Consider the following 22,856-nt stretch of genomic DNA (forward strand, 5'->3'; position numbering starts at 1 on the left):
TCAGTTGTTCTCGTTTGGTTCGCTTGCTCTGTTCCCATGCCCTCGCGATTGGATTTTATGCAAGCTAAATCTCAGTTACGTAATAAGGTGTAATCTTGGACATTTCATGCAGCAATCATAATTACTCGAGATTACGCTGGTGTAAATTAAATTTCACCTAGCCTAGTACCTGATCACCAAGGAGGAAAGACCAGGAGCAACTTAAATGAATGAGAACACCTCCATACAGTACTTTGTATGGTGGCCTCCTAAGGTTTGGTTACACCACTAATTTTTGAAGGGTTTTCTGCTTGAGCCCTCACATAGTTGCCAGTTGTGGCTTTTCACATTGAAGACTGTGTTTTTGGTTGCGCTGACCTCAGCTTGTCAAGTTATCAAGCTGCAGGCTCTGGGTGTTTGTCCACGTTTCAGGGGTGCTTCTTCCCAGATATGCCCGTCCTACAAACTAAAGCGACTTACTACCAAAGGTGGTGTCCCCTTCTCATCTCTGGCAGACCACTTTTTACCCGCCACCCCATCCCACCAGAGAAGAGGAGTGATTACATAGGTTGGAACCAAAATATGCAGTAAGCTTTATTATCAGTCACACCAAGGAGATCAGGTCTGATGGCCAACACAGGCATGAAGAAAGATGTGGTGGGTGAAAAGAGAACTCTTTCCTTCTGGATTGTACTGTGTATAAGAATTTGCTATGCGTTGATGAAGAAACACTCGCCTTTGGGAATCTAAGCACATTCCATTCTCGCAAGTCTTTCACTGCGGCCTTAGCTAGTTGTTTACCGGGGGCAGACATCTGTAAAGCGATACACTTTTGCAGAGCACCATTGTTTGCGTTCAGAATTGAATAGGATGGTCACTTTGCAGGCTCCAGAAGAAGGTTTCCTTCAGATGGGGCGTATTGCTTGGGATTCTGTCCAAAGGTGAGGATTCTGGAGTTAGAATTATCCATCAGTGGAAAAAGCTACTTATTTTTGGGAATTATGTTTATCTAAGCAGATTCCTCACTGACCCCCCAACCTCCCTTTTTCTGAAGAAAAATTAAAGACCCTGCAAAATTATGCCAATTTAGTTTATTGCATTGCACATATTTTCCTCTAGACTAGTTAGTCTCACTCTTGCCTCCAAAAGATGCGGCTGAAAAATTGGATAACTGACGCAAGGGCACTGGGTGGGTGTTATACGACTCCAGTGACCAGGGGCGGCTGGTGTTCAAGGGCTGAGGGGCTGCGCCCCTAGCCTTTTCTGGCCTCTCTAGTGGAGCATATATTTAAATACATGATGAAAGTAAAACATTTTCTGCACCAACATTTTCCGAGTGAAAGTAGTGCACTTTGAAAAGCCCCACTGCGTCTGCGTCAGTATGTGGCTGAAAGCTGCACAGTAGGCCTGGCAGTGCTTGCCTACGCAAAGCCCTTACGTTTTCTCAGAATGCAGTGACGTCCCTGGCTTATCTCCTCCTCCACCAGAAGCCCTGATAGTAAACAGCCTGGAGAGTTTTTTGTTCAGCCCGGGTTTCTGAAAACTTCATGCCACTCCGATATTATTATCCACCCTTTCTTATATACTTAAATGGTGGGGTGTGATCAGAAGGGTATACGGTCACGTTTAAAGAATGTGGCATTGCGCAAAGAAAATCCCCTTTTCCTGCATTACAAGCAGTCTGTGGCCGAGAAATGGAACAAATACAATAAATAACTCCATCCAGGGCTCTCTGGGAGACAGGAGTGTGACCTGAAGACCTCAAGTCATAAATATGCCAAAGACAACCCTGCACACAAGTAAGTTGGAGCTGTATTTTTTTTTACAGACAATAAGAAAAAAATCTGTCTCTCTGCTCTCCTCTCCTTTCACTGCCTCTGTAGGTGATTTTGTCTCTCAAAGGCAGTAATGGTTCCAGTAATTTATCATGGCTAGTTATGCTCGTTTTATTTCTTCTGCAGACTAATGACATGATATGTCATATTAAACATGTAATCTGCAGCTCAAATAAACGTGTAGCTTTTATCACTGTAACTGTTGGATACTGGATGGGTGAGGCAATGTGTGTTTGTTTGAATCAGTGTTTGCAGGGCTTGACTGAGTGGCTGAGAAAGTGTGGGTGTCTGTGTATAAGAGTTGTGTGAATGGCAGTGGATGACAATGTGAATGAGTAAATGGGTAGGTGACCAAAGGCAGTGGGTGAGTCGATGAATGGAAATACGTGGGTAGTGAGGCTCTCTCACAAGGTGCAATTCGTCTTGTATTTGTGCCCCACCACTGCTTTCAGTCACCAGCCACCACTGCCGGTGACGTCACCACAACTCCACTTATGGCATCTTGCTGGAGCCAGCGCCGGGTGATGTCATAGGTTTCTGATTCTAGTCCGGCACCTGGGATAGTCGAAGGTGAGGAATCTGCACGTATATGGAGTATCCACAAAAAAAGATTGATGTACGTGTTTTGTTAATGCCATTGACAGGCTGTGGGGTCTCCGATAACTTTACCATATTGCACAATCTTTGACTGATATGCATTTTATTTCTTTGTGTCACTGTTGAGTACATTTTTGTTTGATGTTCTGAACACATGTTTTTTCCTAGTTATTTCAATGAAAACCAGTACCCGGATGAGGCAAAAAGAGAGGAAATTGCAAACGCTTGCAATGCTGTCATCCAGAAGCCAGGTACAAGCTCATTTCATATTTCTGCCAGTAACTAGTGCTGCTGCGGCAACCAATCACGTGGAATAAAAAAAGTAGTTTTTGCAATGCTGTTGATTTTGTTTTTTCTTTTGAAGCCCAATATATACACTCATGAAATACATTCGACCTACTAATGCTTTACATGCTCAACTAATTGAATACGTTCGACATCATAGACTGTCTCCCTTTTCCCTTCTCTCTTTCTTGCTTCCTCCCTCATTCTACACTTGTACTCTCTTGTCCTTTTCTCTCTCCCTCTTCCTCGATGAACCCTTCTTCCCCTACCTACTTTATGCTTGTATTCCTCTTTTGCCCGTTCTTTAAGTTTCTTGTCTTACTTTCGCTATTCGTCTCCACCATGTTCTCCTCTGACTCCTCCCCTTCACTTCCTCTGATCCCTTTCTCCTCGTGCATGGCGCCCTTCGCTCTCAATGCCAAGGCTACATTTTGTGAAGTTGCATGCAGGTCTTCTCTGGTCCCTTAGTAATAAAGATACACAGTCATGCACCGAGGCTCAGTTTCATCAATTAAAATGTCAACATCCCTCCTTTAAGCATGTTAATACCTAATCTAAGATGTTTAAAGTGGTATAATACATGCCTATCTCCTTTCTACTTGGTGTAATGTTTAAACGCAGCGAGAAAGGTAAACATATTGGTCAGTTGTCAGAACCTATTTTATTTAGTGACTCTGTAAAGCAAGATTTAAAGAATACTAGTAGCTAAAACCAGTGCTTAATTTTAGCTTGTTGTTTCCGGTGCTGAGCACCGGCACTTATTTTTGAGGGCCGGCGTTTATTCTTCTGCCTCGCGCATTTGCTGCGAGCAAGAGACACATATGGGAAAGAAAGAGGAAGAAGGAAAAACGAAAAAGCGTCATAAAGGGAGTAAGTAGAACGCTGCAGGATGAGCTGAAGGGGCAGGGGGTGGCCGTAAATGGATTGAAGAGGCCCGAGATGGCTTCAGGAATAGCTGCCTCAATATTCAGTGCTGGCAGATTAATTACAGCAGCCTCGTGTTTAAGAGGAGGGCTTTGAGCACCGGCACCTTTTTATTTACAAATTAAGCACTGGCTAAAACAGAGTGCTTATGAAACAACACTAAACATATTGGTTACTGGTGAAATAGTTCTAAAGGAGGCTTCAACAAGATCAAGCCTGTGTGACGTGGGCCAATATATCATTCAGATATTTTTACTTGCCATGCCCGCGTTCATGACAGATATCCGAAAAAGAACCAGGAAAAGGAGTATTTGTTTGTTCCTTTTTGTTTATGGACTACTGGTCTCCACGACCTTTCCTGCAAAGAATGTTGGTTATCATGGAAGAACAAAGTCAGTGGCAGATTTCCAAAAAGAGATTTTCAGAAGAAAGTTCTACATGCAATAAATTCTGATCAAACATATGTAACATATGTGAAAAGATTCATTTAGTGAACATAGATCTGCTCACGAAGGTTAGGGAGTATGACCAGAGGTCGGAAGTAGTTTGTCTTGCCAGAGTGTGGAGGGTTAATGCAAGAATTGCTGCCTCTTCTGTAGTGCTTTTTCGATGACCTTTTCTCCCCGTTCTTGTAATCCATCTGGCAAGTGAGAAGCCAGTGCTTAATTTGTGCATGTTCTTCCCAGTGCTTAGCACCGGCACTTATTTTTGAGGGCCGGGGCTTATTCTTCTGCCTCAAGCATTTACTGCGAGCAAAAGACACATATGGGAAAGACGGAGGAAGGGAAAAAACGTCACAAAGGGAGACAGTAGAAAGCTGCAAGAGTGAGCTGAAGGGGCAGGGAGAGGCTCTAGATGGCTTCAGGATTACGCCGCGTCAGTACTCTGTGTTCGCACATTTAAATGCAGCAGCCGCGTGTTTAAGATTAGGGCTTTGGGCACCGGCACCTTTTTATTTACAAATTAAGCACTGTGAGAAGCAAAGGATAAACCACGAGATGGGTCTTCAATCAGGTATGTGTCTGGAGACCAGGAACAGGCAGCGTAGATCAGTATGATCGTGAAAAAACATCAGACAACATAACATGGCATATGTGAGGACAGGGCTAGTTCAGAAGGAATCAGATGGGCGGAAGTGAAAAACTCTAACAAGAAAAAACTTGGTGAGTAAAGTTAGGGCCATCGCAAAAAGACACATTACTTCCCCCTCTTCATCTTTTCTTAAATGGAGTGGCCCACTTCACCGGACAGACACACTCGCACATTGTTTCAGCCTGAAGACTGATCCTGGACAAGTCCCTTCCCTCTCATGGTAGTACCTGGGAGCCACAGACTCCCCTCCTCCTGTTTTCGGTACATCTCCCCAACAGCCTGTGCTCTGCCAACCAGCTGGAATGTCGTTTGTTTGTCATTTTAGATGTCCCGTTCACCACTCCATGGCTTGCTGGTGATTACAACCGGCTCTCCGGTGACGGGGGCTTTCAAAGAGCCTAGCTTTGGGAGTTCGCGCCTCCACCTTTGAATCAGACAATATTTACTCAGTTCTAGGCCTGTTTTTGTGTTTCTTAGTTGTTGCCTTATGATTTAGATCTGCAGCTGGTGCTTATGTTTCTCCAAGGAGGAGTTTCATTTGGCTCTCTCGTCTTCTCCTCGGAGCTAAGTGGACTGCAGCCAAGCCATTTATTCAAATCAGTTGCTCAATGGGAATTTCGTCTGGCTCACAGAACTGGTTGGTGTATAACTCTTCTCATTAGATGTGTGCCCTTAACAGCCTATTGAATATCCAGTCTGGGAGGGAGGAACCCACCTTTAAAAAGTATTCGTCTTGCTTTACCTACTTTACGCTTTCAGCTAAGTACCAATCTAGTAATAGGGAAAGTTTATTTTGTTTCCAATCCCCCCACGAATTACAATGACATTCTCAAACTGTGCAATATCGTCTTCTTAAGTTTAGGTCTAGGTTTTCGTCTTTTCCTAACAATTGGGCGATTGTGTTGCCAAATGGAGGACTTGTAGCAGTTTCTCAGGGTTCTTAAAATACTAGATTTTTTGCTAGAACTGCAGATATCCTTGCACCATTCCATAGACAGAAGCGGGCCAGACTCTGCTTCACAGTTTTCTGGCTTCCAGACCGGCCACTTGGAAGCTTAACTGGTCCTGCAGTGGTGTAGTAGTCAGTGGCCATTCATTAAGTCACATTCACTCATGTTGTGCCTGGATTCTGGCTCCTGGAGTATACTTGCCTGTAATTATTTTATCATTTTTTTTGTTTGTATTACTAGAAACAACCAAGTAATGTGCCAGGCGGACATACCATATTTGGGCTAGAAGAGCCCGAGCATTGTTACACGACATACATTTGGCAAAAAGAAGAGAACTAACAAATAACAACAGACCACCCCTTCCTCCAACACACTCATGGGAGTAGCTATATAACCTAGATCCTGCAGAGTTACTAGCTGGGTTAGCAATGGGAAGCAGGCACAGGACCTGTAGTATTTAGAGCAGGTCCGTTTGTTAAACTCTTTAGAAAGAAGCGGGATAAAGGGGCTCCACATTTCCTGAAATGCATCTGGGTGGTGTTCAGCGGCTGGGGTGAGCTTCTCCTGGCCTAAAGTCCACCACAGCTTAAGTAGACATGCAATGTGTGGGGACTGTGGAAGTGCCTAATGTGTGACAATGGCCTGCAGTGTTGCTCTAAGTGCTAGACCTATCTTCTGTCCTCGTCTAGATCCTACCGGGTATGTCAGAGGATTAGGTAGGCCCAGTATCGTATAGCGGGGTAATTGTGTGTCCATATGTGCATCTATGTTTGCTAAAAGGTCCTCCCAATATCAGGTCCGTTTGGGACAGGACCACAGGAGATGAAGTAGTGTGCCCGGTGCTCCACAGCCTTGCAACAGGTCTCACTAGGTGTAGGGTTCATTTTGTGTAGTCTGGTGGGGGTGAGATAACGGTATGTGGTAACCTTCGTGGCCGTTTCGGTGCTCGCAGCATTACATGCTGAGTGTTGTGCTGGGTAGTATAACCCCCACCCCCATTCTTTATGTATGAAGGGCAGAGGCGGGGCTCTGTTTGGGCGCTGCCCCACTGATTCTTTTGGCCCCTGGCCCCCCAATAAATGCCAATAAATGCATTAAGTAAAACATTTTTTTTAATATATTTAAAGTGCAGCAGCTAACTGTGAGTGTCTCTGCGATTGGGCGAGGAGCACTCCCAAGGCAGCCAGGCGGGCCTGAGGGAGGTGGGGCTTACAATAGCAACAATGTTGGTAGGCAGAGTCACATAGATTCCCAGCGCTGCGCGCACCTGAGTGCGCCTGTCAGGTTGGATGGCAGCCTTTCTCTGGCCAACCAGACATGCGCACTAGGTCTGCAGCATAGCCCACATTAGTGAGCCGAGGGGTTGTTCAAAGCAGCAGCCCCCAGCCTCAGTATGAGTAGCGAGATCCCCTGCCCCAGCCAATCCTGGCGCTGCAGCAACAGCAGGAGCAGTGCCAGGGCTGGCTTAGACTGAGAGGGGGCAGTCTTGGCAGGGGCCTGGATTCAGGGTTCTCCTGGTGCAATGTTGAACGTGCACTGTGGTGCACGTGAAGAGAGGCAGCGCGGGGAGGGGGAAGGAGGCTGTCTCTCTCGATGGTGTCTAGTCCTTTTTCGTCATTTCCGTAGTGCAGCACAAGGAGATAAACCACAGCAGGTGTTGGTTGATCCAGAAAATAGAACAAAGTTTTCTTAGTTTGTCATTGAGTTTCCTTCCACAATCCACAAAGGTAAGTGAGTATATATAAAAAAAAATAGTTGATGTAATGAAATAATGATTATTATGTCGTGTATTCCAGGCATCATGTTGTTTATGACATAGTTCGACTACAGTAGTTGTTTCCAGAGCAGCATCAGGGCCCAAGGTCACCCACCCCCATCAGGACCACGAGGCACCTGCCTCCCTCGGTCCAGTCAGCCCCCAGCAGGGAATTCAAAATATCCCCCAGCAGCAGACGCCACACAGTCCCAGCCAAGAAGCAAAGACCCATTCAGGTGTGCTGCCCCCCACGAGGGCCACTCATTCAGGTAAAGACCTCTCCAGAAAGTCCCCGCCATCAGGGCCCAGAGGGAGGGGGCTCATTAAGGGAAGTAATGAGCTCTGAGCTCCCTCTTCAAAGGGACCCAGGCACCAACATCCACCTCTGTACCAAGGCCGACAATGGGTGACTGACGGTGCGCGTTTAGGCCTCTTAAGTCCTAAGCGTGCGCTGCTAGCATTTTGTTACGAGGGCTTCCTGCATCAAATAGTCAGTGTGTCTGTCTGGTGCTAGCTAAATGAATGACCACTGTCTTAAATATGTGTCCTTGTTTATAGGTGATAAAATTAGATGTAATTTGTGTTTGTCGTAAACTATCCCTAGTTTAGTCTTCTCCCACATGAATGTTGAATAAAAAGCAGTAATCATACATAACCTGTATTTCTAGAGCACTATGTTGTTCGGAATGTAGCCTTCTAGCACATATCAGATGTTTAGTATTTCCTGGCTCAAGGGAAGGCATTTTATCCTTCTGAAAGGCTGACATTACTTTTATATTTCTAGATGATTTCAAATATTCAACTCTCCATAGCACATGGGACATAGTGCCACGAGTGGCCCTCTCGGGCGCCGACAGTAGTGTCCAGGGTTGTTGTCCGGAGGAGACTGTTTCACACCAAGGCCAACGCATATGTTACAAGTAACACTGGAACACTGTCGCCGGTCATATGTGTTTGGACAGGGAAGCTTCTGCCTCAAGAATACAGTTGTGCGCGGCGCAGTGTGGCATGCTGAACTGAAACACAGTTACACCTAATGGAGAAGATAGGCTAGGTGACAAGATAGTGTATGTATGAGACTTCAGTTCAGAGGGTTCGCCGCTCGCTCCCTGCACTCACCTTGGAAGAACTACAATCCTTCCAAGAAGGCCGGCTGGGAGTGAGCGGGGTCATCCAGAGTGACCAAGAATTCATCAGTGTACAGACTGATAGTATGAATTATAGTATGCATGTCCCCACCAATGCGAACTCCTGTAATGTGTGCGTCATCCCAGACTCTTAGCACCATTGGCTCCATGTAAAGGGAAAACAGTAGTGGGGTCAACGGACATCCCTGCTGTGTCCTTCTGCGAACTGGGAAGGGGTTAACCCATTGCCTTCTGTAACTATTTTAAACAGAAGCTGTGACCTCTATCAAGTCCACAATGAATTTTCTTAGAATCATGGTGCTTTAGGTGGCTTTCCTCTTCCCCTTTCCACTTCTTATAATTCTTTTTAATCTTCGCTTTTTTTTGCTATTGTCCATGAATAATGTTAGCTCGCCAATGCAACCTGAGAGATAGCCGACTGAGTCGTCATGATATGTAGACTCCCACAAGCCTCCCAGCCAGATGGGCCTCAGTACAGTTCCATTGTGATTTGTCAACCGCAGCAAGATCTAGGTTATTCTAGTGCTCCAAATTGGCTTGAGGCTGCATACGTGAAGCCTCTTAAAAAATCAGTAGCCATTGAGAAGAATAAATAATTTGACTTTGTGTCTCTTTTTTTTTTTTTTTTTACGTTACAGATACACTGGCCCTGATTTAAAGTTTGGCGGACGGGTTACTCCCATCACAAACGTGACAGATATTACGTCCGCTGTATTACGATTCCCATAGGATATAATGGGATCGTAATGCGGTGGACGGGATAGCTCCCATGTTTGTGACAGAGTAACCCGCCAAACTCTAAATCAGGCGCTAAGTGTTTTAATCCCTTACATAAGTCTTCTCATTTCCATGTCTTTAGGGACCACGACACCTCTGAAATATGCATTATCATTTCTTTGTTGTTTATCACCCTCACAGATGTTTTGGCCTTCAGAAGGATTAGTTGGCCCCCAGCGAACAATGGTCGACCTTGGCCAGAACTCTCCGCACCCTCTCTGATGTTTTACACCTGGGTATATGGGTACTGGGCTCTCCCTTATTCCACTCTTGAGCACCTCACCTCTTAAAGATGGCCTCAGTTTGTAAGTGATACAGGTGCTACGCTGGATGCATGATCCCAATAATAGACTTTCTCAGAGAGTGAAAGTGTAATACTTATGGCAAAAGCTGCCACAGGACAAAATACCAAGCTGCTCTGAAAAAAATGCAGTACTTCATCATTCAGGCATGTAGCTTTATGATGGGTGATCCTGTGGGCAATAGGGAAGCAACTACCAGAAATCTGACGAGGGCATCCAGGAATGGAACAGAGAAGGTGGCTAATTTCAGTGCAAGGTACATCACTGAATCCAAGTATTACCTTGGTGCGCAAAGCTGCATGGTAGCCATGCTCTCTTAGATACTCAGGGTACTTGGCATGGAGAGTCTTTACATTGGAATGATAATAGCATCTTCTGTAGTCTGTTGGGGTTCTGAGCTGCAAACTCTGACCCCATTACATCATCTTGAGGAGTGTATGACCCTCATTGTCTGGTTGCACAAGTTCATTTGGCTTTCTTGTTTTGATTAACAGCAGCTGTTTGCTAGGTTGCTGCTTGTATGTTGCCACCCCCCCGCCTTACTGCTCATGGCGCACCACCAATCCAGGTTTGTCTGTAACGCCTAGCAGCTGTTCTTTTAATGGCAGACATGTCAGCAATGTAGGATGGTGGAGCGTGCAGCACACTGGTGTGATCTTGCACATAACTGTAGTGTTGTACCCCTCCTAAAGCACATAGTCATTGGACCTTTAATTTAACTTGGATTGCTCTCTTGAGAGTGCCCTTTTTCTGCATATTTGCATCCTCTAGACCTGTTTGAGTCAATCTTGGTAATCAATCGACTTGAAGGGATGCCTTCTTTGGGCCAGAGTGGCTGTAGCCAAAAAGAATTGATTTTGTAAATGTTTTGGTTACATTGCTGTGTCGCTGTACCTGTTACACAGTGATGTGTGATGTTGCTTGTTGATGTTAATGAGCTTGTAGCGCCTTCAACAGTTGAGAGTTTTGTGTGGATATCTCTAATGTCTGCAATCAGGAAGTACACGCTGTCATGCGCTTTAGTATTATTCCCAGACTATTTCACGACATTTGTCATGCAGTTTTATTCTTCAGGGTACTATCCTTGATCTGCTTATGGGCACAGGTCTTTCATTTAGTAATATCTCAATCAAGCTTCTTCTACACGATAAACTGAGTGCCACCGAAATTGTCTTTGGTAATTCTAACCTTGTTAGGCCTTCGTGGTGCTTTGTGGCTTGTCTGAGCTGTGCTCATCAAGTGTACGTCAGTCACTCCATACGTTTGTTGATATTAATCCCCACCCAGACACTTCTTTTTCTGTATCATGCTTGTGACTCACCTGTGCCTCTAGCAGGAGTGTTAGAGGTGTGTGAGGGCCTGCCTCAAGCATCCTAATGCCAACATTAGCGGTCTTTAGTTAGGCAGCACATACGAAGGAGCTGGTTACCCGGCCTAAACCACCTTGGTTAAAAGCACCCAGTGGTCAGAAAAGGCAGTTTATGGGTGGGCATAGCTCAGAGACATGATGTATATGGACCTCACCGACCCTGAAAAAGCAGTCAACTCTAAGACAACATGTATCACACTATTGGAGCACCTACCCAACAGCCCAAGGCTAGAATGATTTAAAGGGGTGCTCATAAGACTATATTAAGATACTTTAGTCTTAGTTACATCATTCATCTCATAAATATATCTCAAGCCATACTATGTACTCACCAGTTCTTAGGAACTATACAGAATCCATATCTACATCAGCTACCAGGCGTGGCTCCTCCGCCCCCCAGTAGCAACAGCTGCCTAACTTTCACAATTAAATGATAATAAACATGGTTTATTATCATTTTATTGTAAAAGGGCGGGGCCACGGGCTGTGACGAGCACGGAGGGGGAGTACACAAACGCATATGCACACTAGGCTCACTCCAACGCAGCACTGTGTTGCCGGGTTGGAGACAGCAGGTAGCGACTCCCACTCTGCCTTGGCGCTCCAGCCAATCCGAACGCTGCTGTCGTGCCGCCAGCAGCATGATAGCAGCGCTCAGATTGGCCGCAGAGCAGGCTGGGAGCCTGCAGCTGCACTGAAGGCAGAGGAGCGGCATGGTGGTGGCGATCCAGGCAAGATTTATTTTGTTTTTTTAATTAATTCCCCTCGCCACGTGCCACCCAGCCCCTTAAACTTGCCGTGAGCCGCTGCTCTCGGCTACATGAAATATACAGAACCCACATCTGAGACAATCAGCTACATGGAATATACAGAACCCACGTCTGCTAATCCTACTCAAACAGAAAACAAACTCACTATCGGGAATACTCTAGACCAGGTTGTGAAGGTACTAAAACCTTAGAGCACTCAAAGGCCATACTAATGGCAATACAGTGCTATGCAAATCTCTTTTACAGTAACATAGCTACAGTCTTGGGTGCACGATCTATGTCATTTCATCATTTAAAGAGCATTTGAACTTTAAATTCATAGTGTTTTATACTTTAATTAGTCCATTGTTTTTTATTCAGCTTTGCTTTGAGCACCTATTGAGTAAAACATCTCCGTTAATGGGTAATTTGCACCCTCTTTCCATGTCCCCCAGCTCAGTGCAAGGCTCCTGCCTTTCTCTCCTATTCTATTCATTTTTCTTTTTAAATGTATTTAACGTTTTACTTTGCATATCCTATTTAAAATCCACAAGCACACATCTTAATAGATTAGTGGCACCAGTACCATTTGACCCACATGGGCATATCAAACGATTAATTCAACATTAACCAAGGTACCCACATCCCCACGAAGAGTAGCACAAATTATAAATAAAAATAAATAAACACAACACATTTATTTAGCACCAGACACATTGTCCAATAAACGTTCCAGCTCTTGACGCCATATTGTGGTACCCACAATAGTTATGTGACATGTTTACTCAATGGGGGTGAGTGCATGTGACGCAGGTAGCCATTTAGGGCATCATCCCATATATCATACTGCCTTGGTTATAGGTTTCGTACATTTCCTCTAGCTCCAGACAGGCTTATTTTTCCCCTTTACCTTATTCTTGATGCAAACACATAATCTTCAACCTTTTTTATGATTTCTTCTTCATCCTCCAGTCTCCAGCTGCTTTTATTTGCGCTTCTGTCCACGATTTCTGCGCTGCCGCATGGTCCCTTTTAACCAGTACTTAATACTTCATTTATGTCGGTGGTTGTCTGTGTTTGGCACTAGAATTGCTTTTTAGGGACCTGTAATTTATATTCCTCATCAGACAAGAGCAAGAGAGAGAAAGTCAGAACACGGAAGAAGAAAAAGGTCAGAAAACACTGACAAAGGGGCGACACATATATAAAATAGCACTGGTAAAGCCAATAGGTCTCGCCTTTGTGACCTATTTCCGTTGTGTGCCTAAAGTAACATTTAAAAAAAACTTCTACGCAGTTACCTGCATTATGTTGTATGTGGGCGCACCATTAACCTGCATACCTACAAAATAATGCAGCTTTTTCTTGTTTTTAGTTACCAGTTGGGTTTGGATCAATAACTAAAAACAAAATTCATAAAAGCTTTTTTTTTTTTTTTTGTGTGTGTTTTTTTTTTTTAAGTGGGTCGGGGATCAGAAGCAGCTCGGGGTGGGAGCAACAGCAGCAAATCAGTGGGTGGGGGCTGGAAGCAACACAAGCAAGGGGTGACACAGAAACAACAAATGGAGGGCAGGGGGGCACAGAAGGAACAAGGGGAGAGTGTCGGGGACTGAGAAGCAGCAAAGGGAGGGTGTGAGATATTAAAACAATACAGGTACGAAAGTGGGACATGGAAGCAACATGAGCAAGGGTGGGGGCTGATGCACAATTGTGAAGCAGAAGGACGAGCACAACAGGGAGCAGGGTGGGCAGAAGCACACAGGAACAGGCAGCAGCACGAGGGAGTAGAGGCACACAAGGGAAACAGCTCAAAAACACATGCACTCTCTGTGAGTGCTTACGTAAAAAGAAAAAAAGTAATTCTCTAACATCAAGCACAGACACCAGGCAAACAACACACATGGTAAAGAGGCAAAGCTCCATGGGAGTGACAAAGACAAGGTTGAGAAGCTGGAACACGAATAAGAAGCAGGCAAATGAGTGACAAAAAAGCCAACCAATGGTAAGCCATGGCTGGGCTCCCAGCACCTCTGTGTTCGTGGTAAGCCACAATATGCCTCGCAACAGACAGCGCATGTGCTCTCTAGTAGACTTGATAATAAAAAAGAACCCGCAAGAGTGAGCTAAGGAGACAGGACGTGTAGGGTGATAGAAGAAAGAGGCTTGAGGTGGAGTCATGACTATGCTACCTTGTTATTCAGCAGCCCTGGTATTCCACGACCCTGGTATTCAGCAGCACTGGTGGCAGGCTCCTAAGAAAAGCTTTGGACCCCTGCAGCTATTATTTTGTTTGATTATTTATTTTTACAAATTAAACGCTAACTACAGCTTTCCTTTTCAGTTTCGCCTTTTTCGTGACAGTTCTGTACTTTCAGCCAGGTCGGCTGCCTTGCTCCTCATCTTGTAACTTCGCAGGTATTACTTTGGTACTGGTGACACTTGGAACACTCCCTGCACAAAGTTCATATATGCAGCACAATGAAGTAATGTATGTCGTGCATGTGTGCAAGAGTAAAACCTCCTTCTCGTCTACTCTTCTTAGTGCTTATTCTTGTTTAAGCTGTGTTTTCAAACTGCACCTTTGGCTGGTTAATTCTAGATATATAATGTGGAGTTTGGTGGGTTGAACTCATTGGGAATGTAACCAGCAGTATAAGGGTAAACCATGAGAGCAAACTCCATCTCAAGGAGGGATCTCAGTTCTTGTCCCTGTCCCTGGTGACCTTCAGCTTCAGTATCCAAGGCACCTGCTAGAGCCTTCATCTAGTATATGTCCCTGCTCTCAAATATAAGGCGGAAACCTGGTCTTCCATGCTTACATTTTGTCATAACACTAGTTTATAGATATATCTTCCTGAGATACGACTGTGCTTTACAGCGCTTATTATGATAACAATCGGAAGACCAAATATACTTGAGGATGGAACCAAATAGAAATGGCATTTGCTGACCATTAAATTCTCATGCGTGACGTGTGTGTGTGTATTGTGAAAGAGGAATGCGCATGACATCAGCAACTTGAGCAGTGTCTTGCTTTGAAGTCTACTCATGATGTACAGAAGAAAATAAAAATGGCCATATATGTCACAAAGAATGACATTTGGGAGACCCTTCATTAAAATGTAAGTATCATTTAATTCTCTAAATGAGACTGATGCCTCAGTGGTTGGATTAAGCTCTGTTCCTTTCCAGTATTTCCCTTCACCAGCAGACACCACCTTCTATACTCCCGGCGTGCCAGATGATACATACATGAGCATGTAGTTAAACCACGAGCAGTCTGTGTCGATCTTTTGAGATTTTACTCACATACGCTGTTTTTTTCTCTTGCAGGAAAGAAACTCTCTGACCTGGAGCGTGTTACTTCTCTTAAAGTTTATAACTGGTTCGCCAACAGAAGAAAGGAGATCAAAAGGAGAGCTAATATTGGTAATGTATTGGAGCACGTAGCATCATGTCTCTCTAATATTTGTGATAGAAGCACATGTGTACGCAGAAGAGAAGAAATAGATTGAGCGGTGAGGCTAATCTGAGCAAATAGTCACGGTTTTTTGTATAGTGCCACATTTTCAGGGTAGCTGACTCACAAACATCTGTTTCTGAGACAAGGTATCGTGGGGATTTTTTTATAATGGCTAATAGTGTGTCTGATGTGACCTCGAGAGAGAGTTCCCTAAATGAACAGCTGCAGTGGAGAAAGCCCAGCCTCCCTGGGAAGCTGATTTCTATTCTAACAAAGCAGTGGACTGCAGTCACCTGGGCACTTGGTGCATTCCAGTATGCAGTTGTGCGGTTTTGAGGGTAAATCCTGTTCAACATTTTGCGAATACTAGGGTGTCTTTACCTTTTAGTTGGTGTAGCTGCAGAGTTCTGCTATATTTGAGATAACCTTATCAGTGATATGGAGAATTAGTGCTTAAAAGTTTCATTTAACCAAACAAAGATAGCAGGTTTAGAAGAACTTAATGGTGACCACCCCTGAAGATTACCCACTCTTCACCCCTTGCCACTTTTTGCCCCCGTCCACTGAGCTTTACTCACTGCCTGACCCTCCCTGTGAGCCTTACCCAGCAGCCTTACCCTCTTCATTGTAAACCCTGTCCTTGGTGCTGTATTCCTGCTCCCCTTAACCCTCTTCTTCTCTTGGACTTCCCCCTGTAAACCTCCATCAGGCAGCTAGCTCGGTTTTATAGGTATGTTTGCGATGTAATCTTCACTAATATACATACTTCCCGGATTTAACAGTAAGTCATTTATTTTAAGGAGCTATAAATGTGTATACTTGTACATTGCTCACAGCGAAAATTCAAAACCGTTGCGTGCAAAACCGTTTTTACATCCCTATGGTAAGCAATCTTTTTTCTGAATCATTCTGGCAGGACTGAAATGCCCAGAAATCTGACATCGTGTGGTAACTGAGTGCACCCAGTGTCCATGACACTCATTACAGTGCTTGTCAGGGAGCGGTGACATCTTGTTATTCTTGGGGGTGACGTCACCTGTCCCTTTTTCTTGTTGCCATTAGTAATCAGGAGATGTGTTAGTCCTTATACCGTTTTGTTAATCTCGTCACACTGTGCTCTCGGTGTACACAGTTGATTTATCTTTCAGATTGATGAACGTGATTTTCTTTATTTGTGAATCCTTTATTTTGCCTTTTATCTCCACCACTCAATGCCCCTCAATACCTGTTTACAACTCCGCTTCTACAGCTTCTATAGCTCTCCATTCCAAAATGTTCTGCATTGGTGCTTATAGATTCTTCTGTCATCCCTCAGCATTGGTGGAGCAGACACACAATGAACTTTGAGTCACTTTATTATTAAACGTAAGTCACAATGGAGTGACTGCTTGGGCAATTTAGAGTAGACATAATGAATGAGCATTGTGTGAAAATCTCTACTTCATAACTACAAACCCATAATCTGGAAATAATTAATTAAGAAAATCATGACTATGAATTGTGGGGAGGGGAAACTGACCCACACATGATCTGCACAGGCATGTTAGTGGGGAGGGGACAGTGAGTTCACCCGCCTGGGGCAGAAATAAAAGGACCAGTGGTTACCAACTTAACCAACCGATTTAATATGAAAATGTTTCTTGGTAATGGGGTTATTTCATTTCACATAAACCCGTATGAATGTGTTGGTGTCCATTGTTTGAGATACACAGAATGGGAATTCCTGTAGTGCAAGTTGTTCCTCTAACCTGAATGTTAGTTGTTAGTTGTTCCTCTAACCTGAATGTTTACAGTGCAGTAAGAACGTTGCACCTGTTACTATGCCAGCTATAATAGTTGATTAGTACATATCTGTAGCTGAGTCAGTGAGAACAACTTGTTATGTTTGAGATGGTTAATCAGTTGGAAAGGTGTTTTCTTGATCTCTGGTTACTTCGGCGACGTGTGACACATCTGCAAACACTTTCCCAAGTTTGCAAACCTTAAAATGTCTGCTGGAGTGCCTTCAGGTCCTGGCAGCCAATCATACGCCTGCTCAGGATCAGATTTGTGAAGCCCAGAGCAGTTGCTAGTACATATGTATACATTTTTGCTTTCTTCCGCTGTTCAGTCAACACAGAATCCAGCAACCTATTTCTTTTTGTCGTTTTTTGGGGTTGATCGATCAAGTAGTTTTGATGAAGCCTCACCTAGATTCTCTTTCGAACTCCCCAACCCTGTGTCTAACACTTCCCGCCTCTAAACACCCCTCCCCTATGTTAAAAGGAATCCAGAAATATTCTTTTAATTGGAAAAAAAGATTTCATAGACAAAAAGTTGCTATAACCCTATCACCATCTCTGTAAAATTGAACTCAATGTAGTAATTATGTAGCTATGATTAAATCGCATTACAGTTTCTCAGATCTTGCATCATGCTTGTTCTGATGGGAGGATACAGCGATGGGTTCTTTCTCTAGCTACACCTATAATTGGGTATTAGTTATCCCTTTTCTCACTGTTTGGGCCAAGTTTTGTTCCAAAGTTAGCTGGTTATGGAGCTGGACTTAAGTTGTTGCTATGCCTATGATGGGGTGATAGAAAGTCTTCTCACACATTAGGCCCCAAAGCCCACAAACACCCAGGTATTGTACGGAAGTGAGGTGGTTATGACCTGTGAGTACATGCAGATGCCCAAATCTGTGCATTTAACGTAACATGAGGGACATGGCTCTTCGACTGAACTCCTAGGTAGACTTAACACTTTCTCCTGCTACAGCGCCAGGGTACAATCACAAGTGATAGCACGCTTTACAAATATTCTTAACGGTCTCTGTGTACCTTGTCTAAGTCTGGCACCTCATTTCTTCTGGAGATCTAAATAAGATAGTTGCTAGGCTGTTGAAGATTAGCATCCTTCTGTGCAACTTCGACCTTCCACCGTCTTTGGAAGTAGAGCATAAAAGTGCTTTGTGAACGATGCAGAATGGGATTAAGGTGCTTGTTGATGTAGGTTTGATATCAGAGTCTTCTGGTAGACACTTTTTCTAACTATACTGATATGGTGTCCTAACAGTGTGACGCATTTATTCATAGCTCTTATTCAAATTTGTTTTCCAATTCTAAATGGTTTAATGTGTAATAATTTGAAATAAGTCTTAAACAGTAAAGCCTATGGATGCTTTGGAAGATTTCATTAGGCAAATGCTTATTTTTGGTTGCCACCTTTCAGGTCTACCGTGGTCTTTCCAATGAGATGCATAAACTTCGGCATACTCTTGCGGCCGCTGTTTCTGCAGCCTAATGTTATCATGATATGTTTTTTTTATCACTAATATCAAAAATATTGTATTGCATTAGAAATTGTATAACTGTTTTAAGCTATTTTTTAGTTTGTATTTAACAATTTGTATTGAGGAGAGCTTCAGTTGTTTTGGTGATGATGTGTAAGTCTGTTAATTTGAACAAGTGAGAAATTTAGAGCCTCATGCACAAAGCCCTTTTGTGATGTCAAACATTGCACAAATACTCCTGTCCACACAGTCATGCACAAATGCACGCAGTTTGTACAACGTCTAGTTGCAGCATACCACATTGGGCACCTCCTATGTCTGCTTTATTTTTTGTTCACCAGGCTTGCTGTGCTGCATGATGCAAGCGCCGCACAGTTAGTCGATAAAAAGCTTTTTTGGATGTTTGGTGGATTATAAAAAGGTTACGATCGCAAAAGGGCTTTCATGATCTGTATGTCTTGTGGAAGACATACAGATCATGTGGGATTGTGCATATTGTTTGTGGTTGATGTTTCACCTTTTTTCCCCAGACCTTAAATCAAAATATAGTGGGTATCTTCTTTTTATTTGACTTTCCTTTATGCACAACAGCCCGTTTACGAGTCAGAAAATTCTTCCTGACTCGTAAAAGGACTTTTGCCCTCCTTTTCATATCGCTAAAAGGAGGGGAGGTGAAAGAGGCTCCCCACCCCCATTTTGATTTGTGAGAGGAATGTAATCAAGAGTTTGAGAATGCAACTGCGGTCTCAGACCATTGATGAGCTACCGACCCCTGAGTTGGGATGGTAACTGATTTGCAAAGGGGGAGGGAGTTCCCATAGAGCTCCTTACCTTTTGGGAATTAGGTTAGCAGTCTGAGCTTCTCCTGACGGTTTACAAACCTGTTTTTTTCTCAGCAGCACTAATTCTTTAAATGAACACGGACTTCTTTTTTTTTTATTAAAAAAAAAATGGTTCCGTTTTAGAATGCAATCAGTAGGGATGGTGATCTGCTGGCCCTTGCAGGGCACCATATCTGTGATTGCAGCCTATCGCAAAGGATGGAAAATTCTGGACTGCCTAATGAATATGAACTAGCCTTCATTCTGCGACCCCCTGCCATTCTGTAGTTTGTGATCCGAGCTATTAGTACACAAGTTGGTTTTCAGTATACTGTTTCATGTACAAAAAGTCGGTCCACAATTAGCGAGCACTTTTTGCAGCTGCAATAATCGTACATGAGGCACTCGATTCATGAACCTGCATCGTGGATGAAATAGCTCTGTAGATTTAGTATGACAAGTTGTCTCTTAGATTTGTTCATTTGCAGGGTTTTTACTCCTTTATGGCACTGTGAAAATTATTTTGGAGCCTTGCAAGATTTTGAGTTGATCCCAGTGCAGATTAGAAGACAAGCAAGTATTCACAACGGTTTGTTAGACCTTTGATGCATTGGAAGCCCACCTATTGCTACAGACTTGTTGTTTTAATATAATTGTTTTTTGTTGTTGTGGAAACTACTGTGTATTTGAAGGGAAGGTAGCAGACACCTAAAATCAGGTCCTCTGAAATTTTACTGTGGCGTTGACTAAATTACAAAAGCAAAAAAATCTAATTTTGTGAAGTAATGCGACTCATTTTGAGTCAGTATTTCATTATTTTCTTTTTGTTTCTACACGTTAGCACTGTCTGGGAAAAAGTTTGACCTCTAAAAGGTTCGTCCGGAGCACATTAACACATATATTGCACATATATTTCAAAGGGTTTCCCAATACTCGCATCAGTAGTAAATCCCGTTTCCTTGTAAACATAACACCAAAACATGACAAAATCCATATACTTGATACAAATAATTTTTTGCTTATTCCTAGAACCATCAATTGATTCCAACCAATTATTTCCAGCCAACACGTGTTTTTGCGGCAATATATGCCACTTCTTCAGGGCTGAAATTACAGAAGCAAAAAATTGTATTGTGGTCAATGCATATAGAGCTGTATAGAAAACCTGTCCCCATACTCCCAAAAACATTCTTCCGAAATCGAGCAATCAGCTACTGAAAAGTGACGAATTAACCTTTGCAAATGGCCTCACACTGCCGGGCAACACGTGGCAGCATTTTTTAGTAACTTTTGTTGCATTTGAGCTCATAACATTTTTTTGTTAAAATATGCAGGTTATACGGCTGACTATGGGTTATGTGGCAATTTTAGTGAATCATATAGTATGTAGAAAATGCTGCAGTTGCATAATTTCAGTGGCCATGCCTATAACACATTGACACCAGCAGACACTCAGAATGTGGTATTGAGTGGCTTACTGAAATGTGTTTTTATTCTTGTTTATCAATGATTCAGCCAATAACGTAGTACACTCCTGTCCACACAGTCATGCACAAATGCACACAGTTTGTACCACGTCTAGATGCAGCATACCACATTGTGCACCTCCTATGTCTGCTTTATTTTTTATTCACCAGGATTGCTGTGCTGCATGACGCAAGCGCCGCACAGTTAGTCGATAAAAACAAGCTTTGTTGGATGTTTGGTGGATTAAAAAAAGAGGCAGATAGCACAGAGCCCTGTTCGAAGAGTCTGTGTTTGTTCATGTTTGTGTTTGAATGTGCTAGCTAATTAAATCCATGTCTCTTTTTTTTTTTTTTTTTTTCTTCACTATTTTCGTCTCCAGTTTAGCATGGGTAGAGTGTGCTATTGTCAGGATTTTGAAAGAAATGAAGAAGTGATGTGACCAATCCAATTTGAGAGAGTTAAGGATGGTAATTAGTTTCTTAATGAATCTCAAGTTATCGTGGGGGCTTGTATGTTTTGGGAAGGTTGAAATCTCCCAGGAAAATCTTATCAGAAACTGACAAAGCCCAGGAGCTTGCAGCAAAAAATGGCACACATATGGTGGATCCAACCCCTTTGACAAAAGAAGAACATATGAGCTGCCTTTCAAATTTCAGTCCTCACTAGCACGAACTTTGCATCACAACTACAGGGCTTCAAATTAGAAACGACAAAAACCATCACTGAACTCTCAAGGAAATATAAGAGACAGGGGACCGAGTTTCAAACATGAGGAAAATATCTCCTCTTCAGTTTGGATATCGAGGAAACACAAACTACTATGTTCAACAAGAAAGACTAACTAGATGAACTGAGTGACCGATTTGATGACCTGGAAGACAAGTCGAGGTGTGATAACCTTGGACTGAGAAATGTGAAAGAAACAATGGAAGGAGGCGATATGGAAGGCTTCTGTGCGGTGCCATTTCACACTGTACTCCAGGTGTCTGAAGATATGAATATTGGCCCAACAAGAGCACTCAGAGGAGGTCTTCCAAGGGAGGCCCAAGGAGCGTGTTCAAGACACATTCTCACCAAATTATCTTCCTCTTTCACTGCAGAAAGGTACAAGAAAGGAATCAGTAACTTTCAGGGAGTGGGAAATTCAGCTGTTTCAAGATCTCTTTCAGAACACTCTTCAACAGGAGACAGGACTTAAATCTGAAAGCTCTGGAACTCAGGAGAAAACATTACAGAGATCAATGGTCCTTTACATTCGAACTGTGGTTCCAGCTGCACATTCACGTCATCATCAAAGCCTCAGAGGAAGGCAAGGAGATTTTTATCAAACTCATTAGAGGAGCTGGAAATCAAAGCATGGCTTACAGAGGAAAGGCAGGGAAAAGGCACCAACATTAGCAGGAATGATAATAAGAACTAAAAAATACTTTTCCGCACTGCATATATACTTAATCATTCAGGACAGAACACCTATCTTTCTTCATGTAATGACTTATCTGCTACAGTCCATTGCTCATCTGCATTTTTTTAATAGATTTTTTTTTTTTTAATTGTATTTTGTCAAATGCGCTCAAGGTTTGCAACATTATGACGTGGACTGATACAGACATTAGTACAGGTAAAACGTTATCATCAACATCATGTAACAGGAGTATCCATTAGCTGCTTCCTGTACATTCTAGAAGAACAGCAGTTAGGGAAGGTAGGAAAAGGGGATGACCATAACGCAACAATAACAGGCTGCTCTAGGCAGATACACTCATTTCGGTAGGCGGGGATTAGAGTGCCATCACTGCATTGGTCATAGCTAAAAAATAATTATATGATGAGCACACCTATACTATCACACATATTACCAAGGGGAAAAATGAGGGGGGCATTTGCTCAGCTGCCATAGGTGTTGATATTGATCGATCGATGACGATAGAGGGGCAGAGCTTGCCATCAGGAAAGATGGCAGCGAGTTAGGTGAGCTCCCGAGCCGCTGGAGTGAATACCTTCCAAAAATCTGCAAAAATCCTGTCAGCAACAGGGCTCGCAGGACTCATCCGGTGGAGGGCAGGCAGGATAC

The 22,856-nt window shown here is 43.3% G+C and overlaps 1 protein-coding gene across 11 annotated transcripts in view; it reads left to right on the plus strand.

Annotated features, from left to right (window-relative positions):
- HMBOX1 (homeobox containing 1) overlaps window positions 1–22,856 on the plus strand; it is a 394,167-nt gene that overhangs the window by 289,582 nt on the left and 81,729 nt on the right. For all 11 annotated transcript variants that reach the window (XM_069233792.1, XM_069233788.1, XM_069233791.1 and 8 more), the window contains 2 exons: window positions 2,580–2,662; window positions 15,097–15,192. In XM_069233792.1, coding sequence (XP_069089893.1) covers window positions 2,580–2,662; window positions 15,097–15,192 — 179 coding nt within the window. The remainder of the gene's footprint in view (window positions 1–2,579; window positions 2,663–15,096; window positions 15,193–22,856) is intronic.

Source organism: Pleurodeles waltl, chromosome 5 (assembly GCF_031143425.1).
Source record: "Pleurodeles waltl isolate 20211129_DDA chromosome 5, aPleWal1.hap1.20221129, whole genome shotgun sequence".
Classification (NCBI taxonomy): Eukaryota; Metazoa; Chordata; class Amphibia; order Caudata; family Salamandridae; genus Pleurodeles; species Pleurodeles waltl.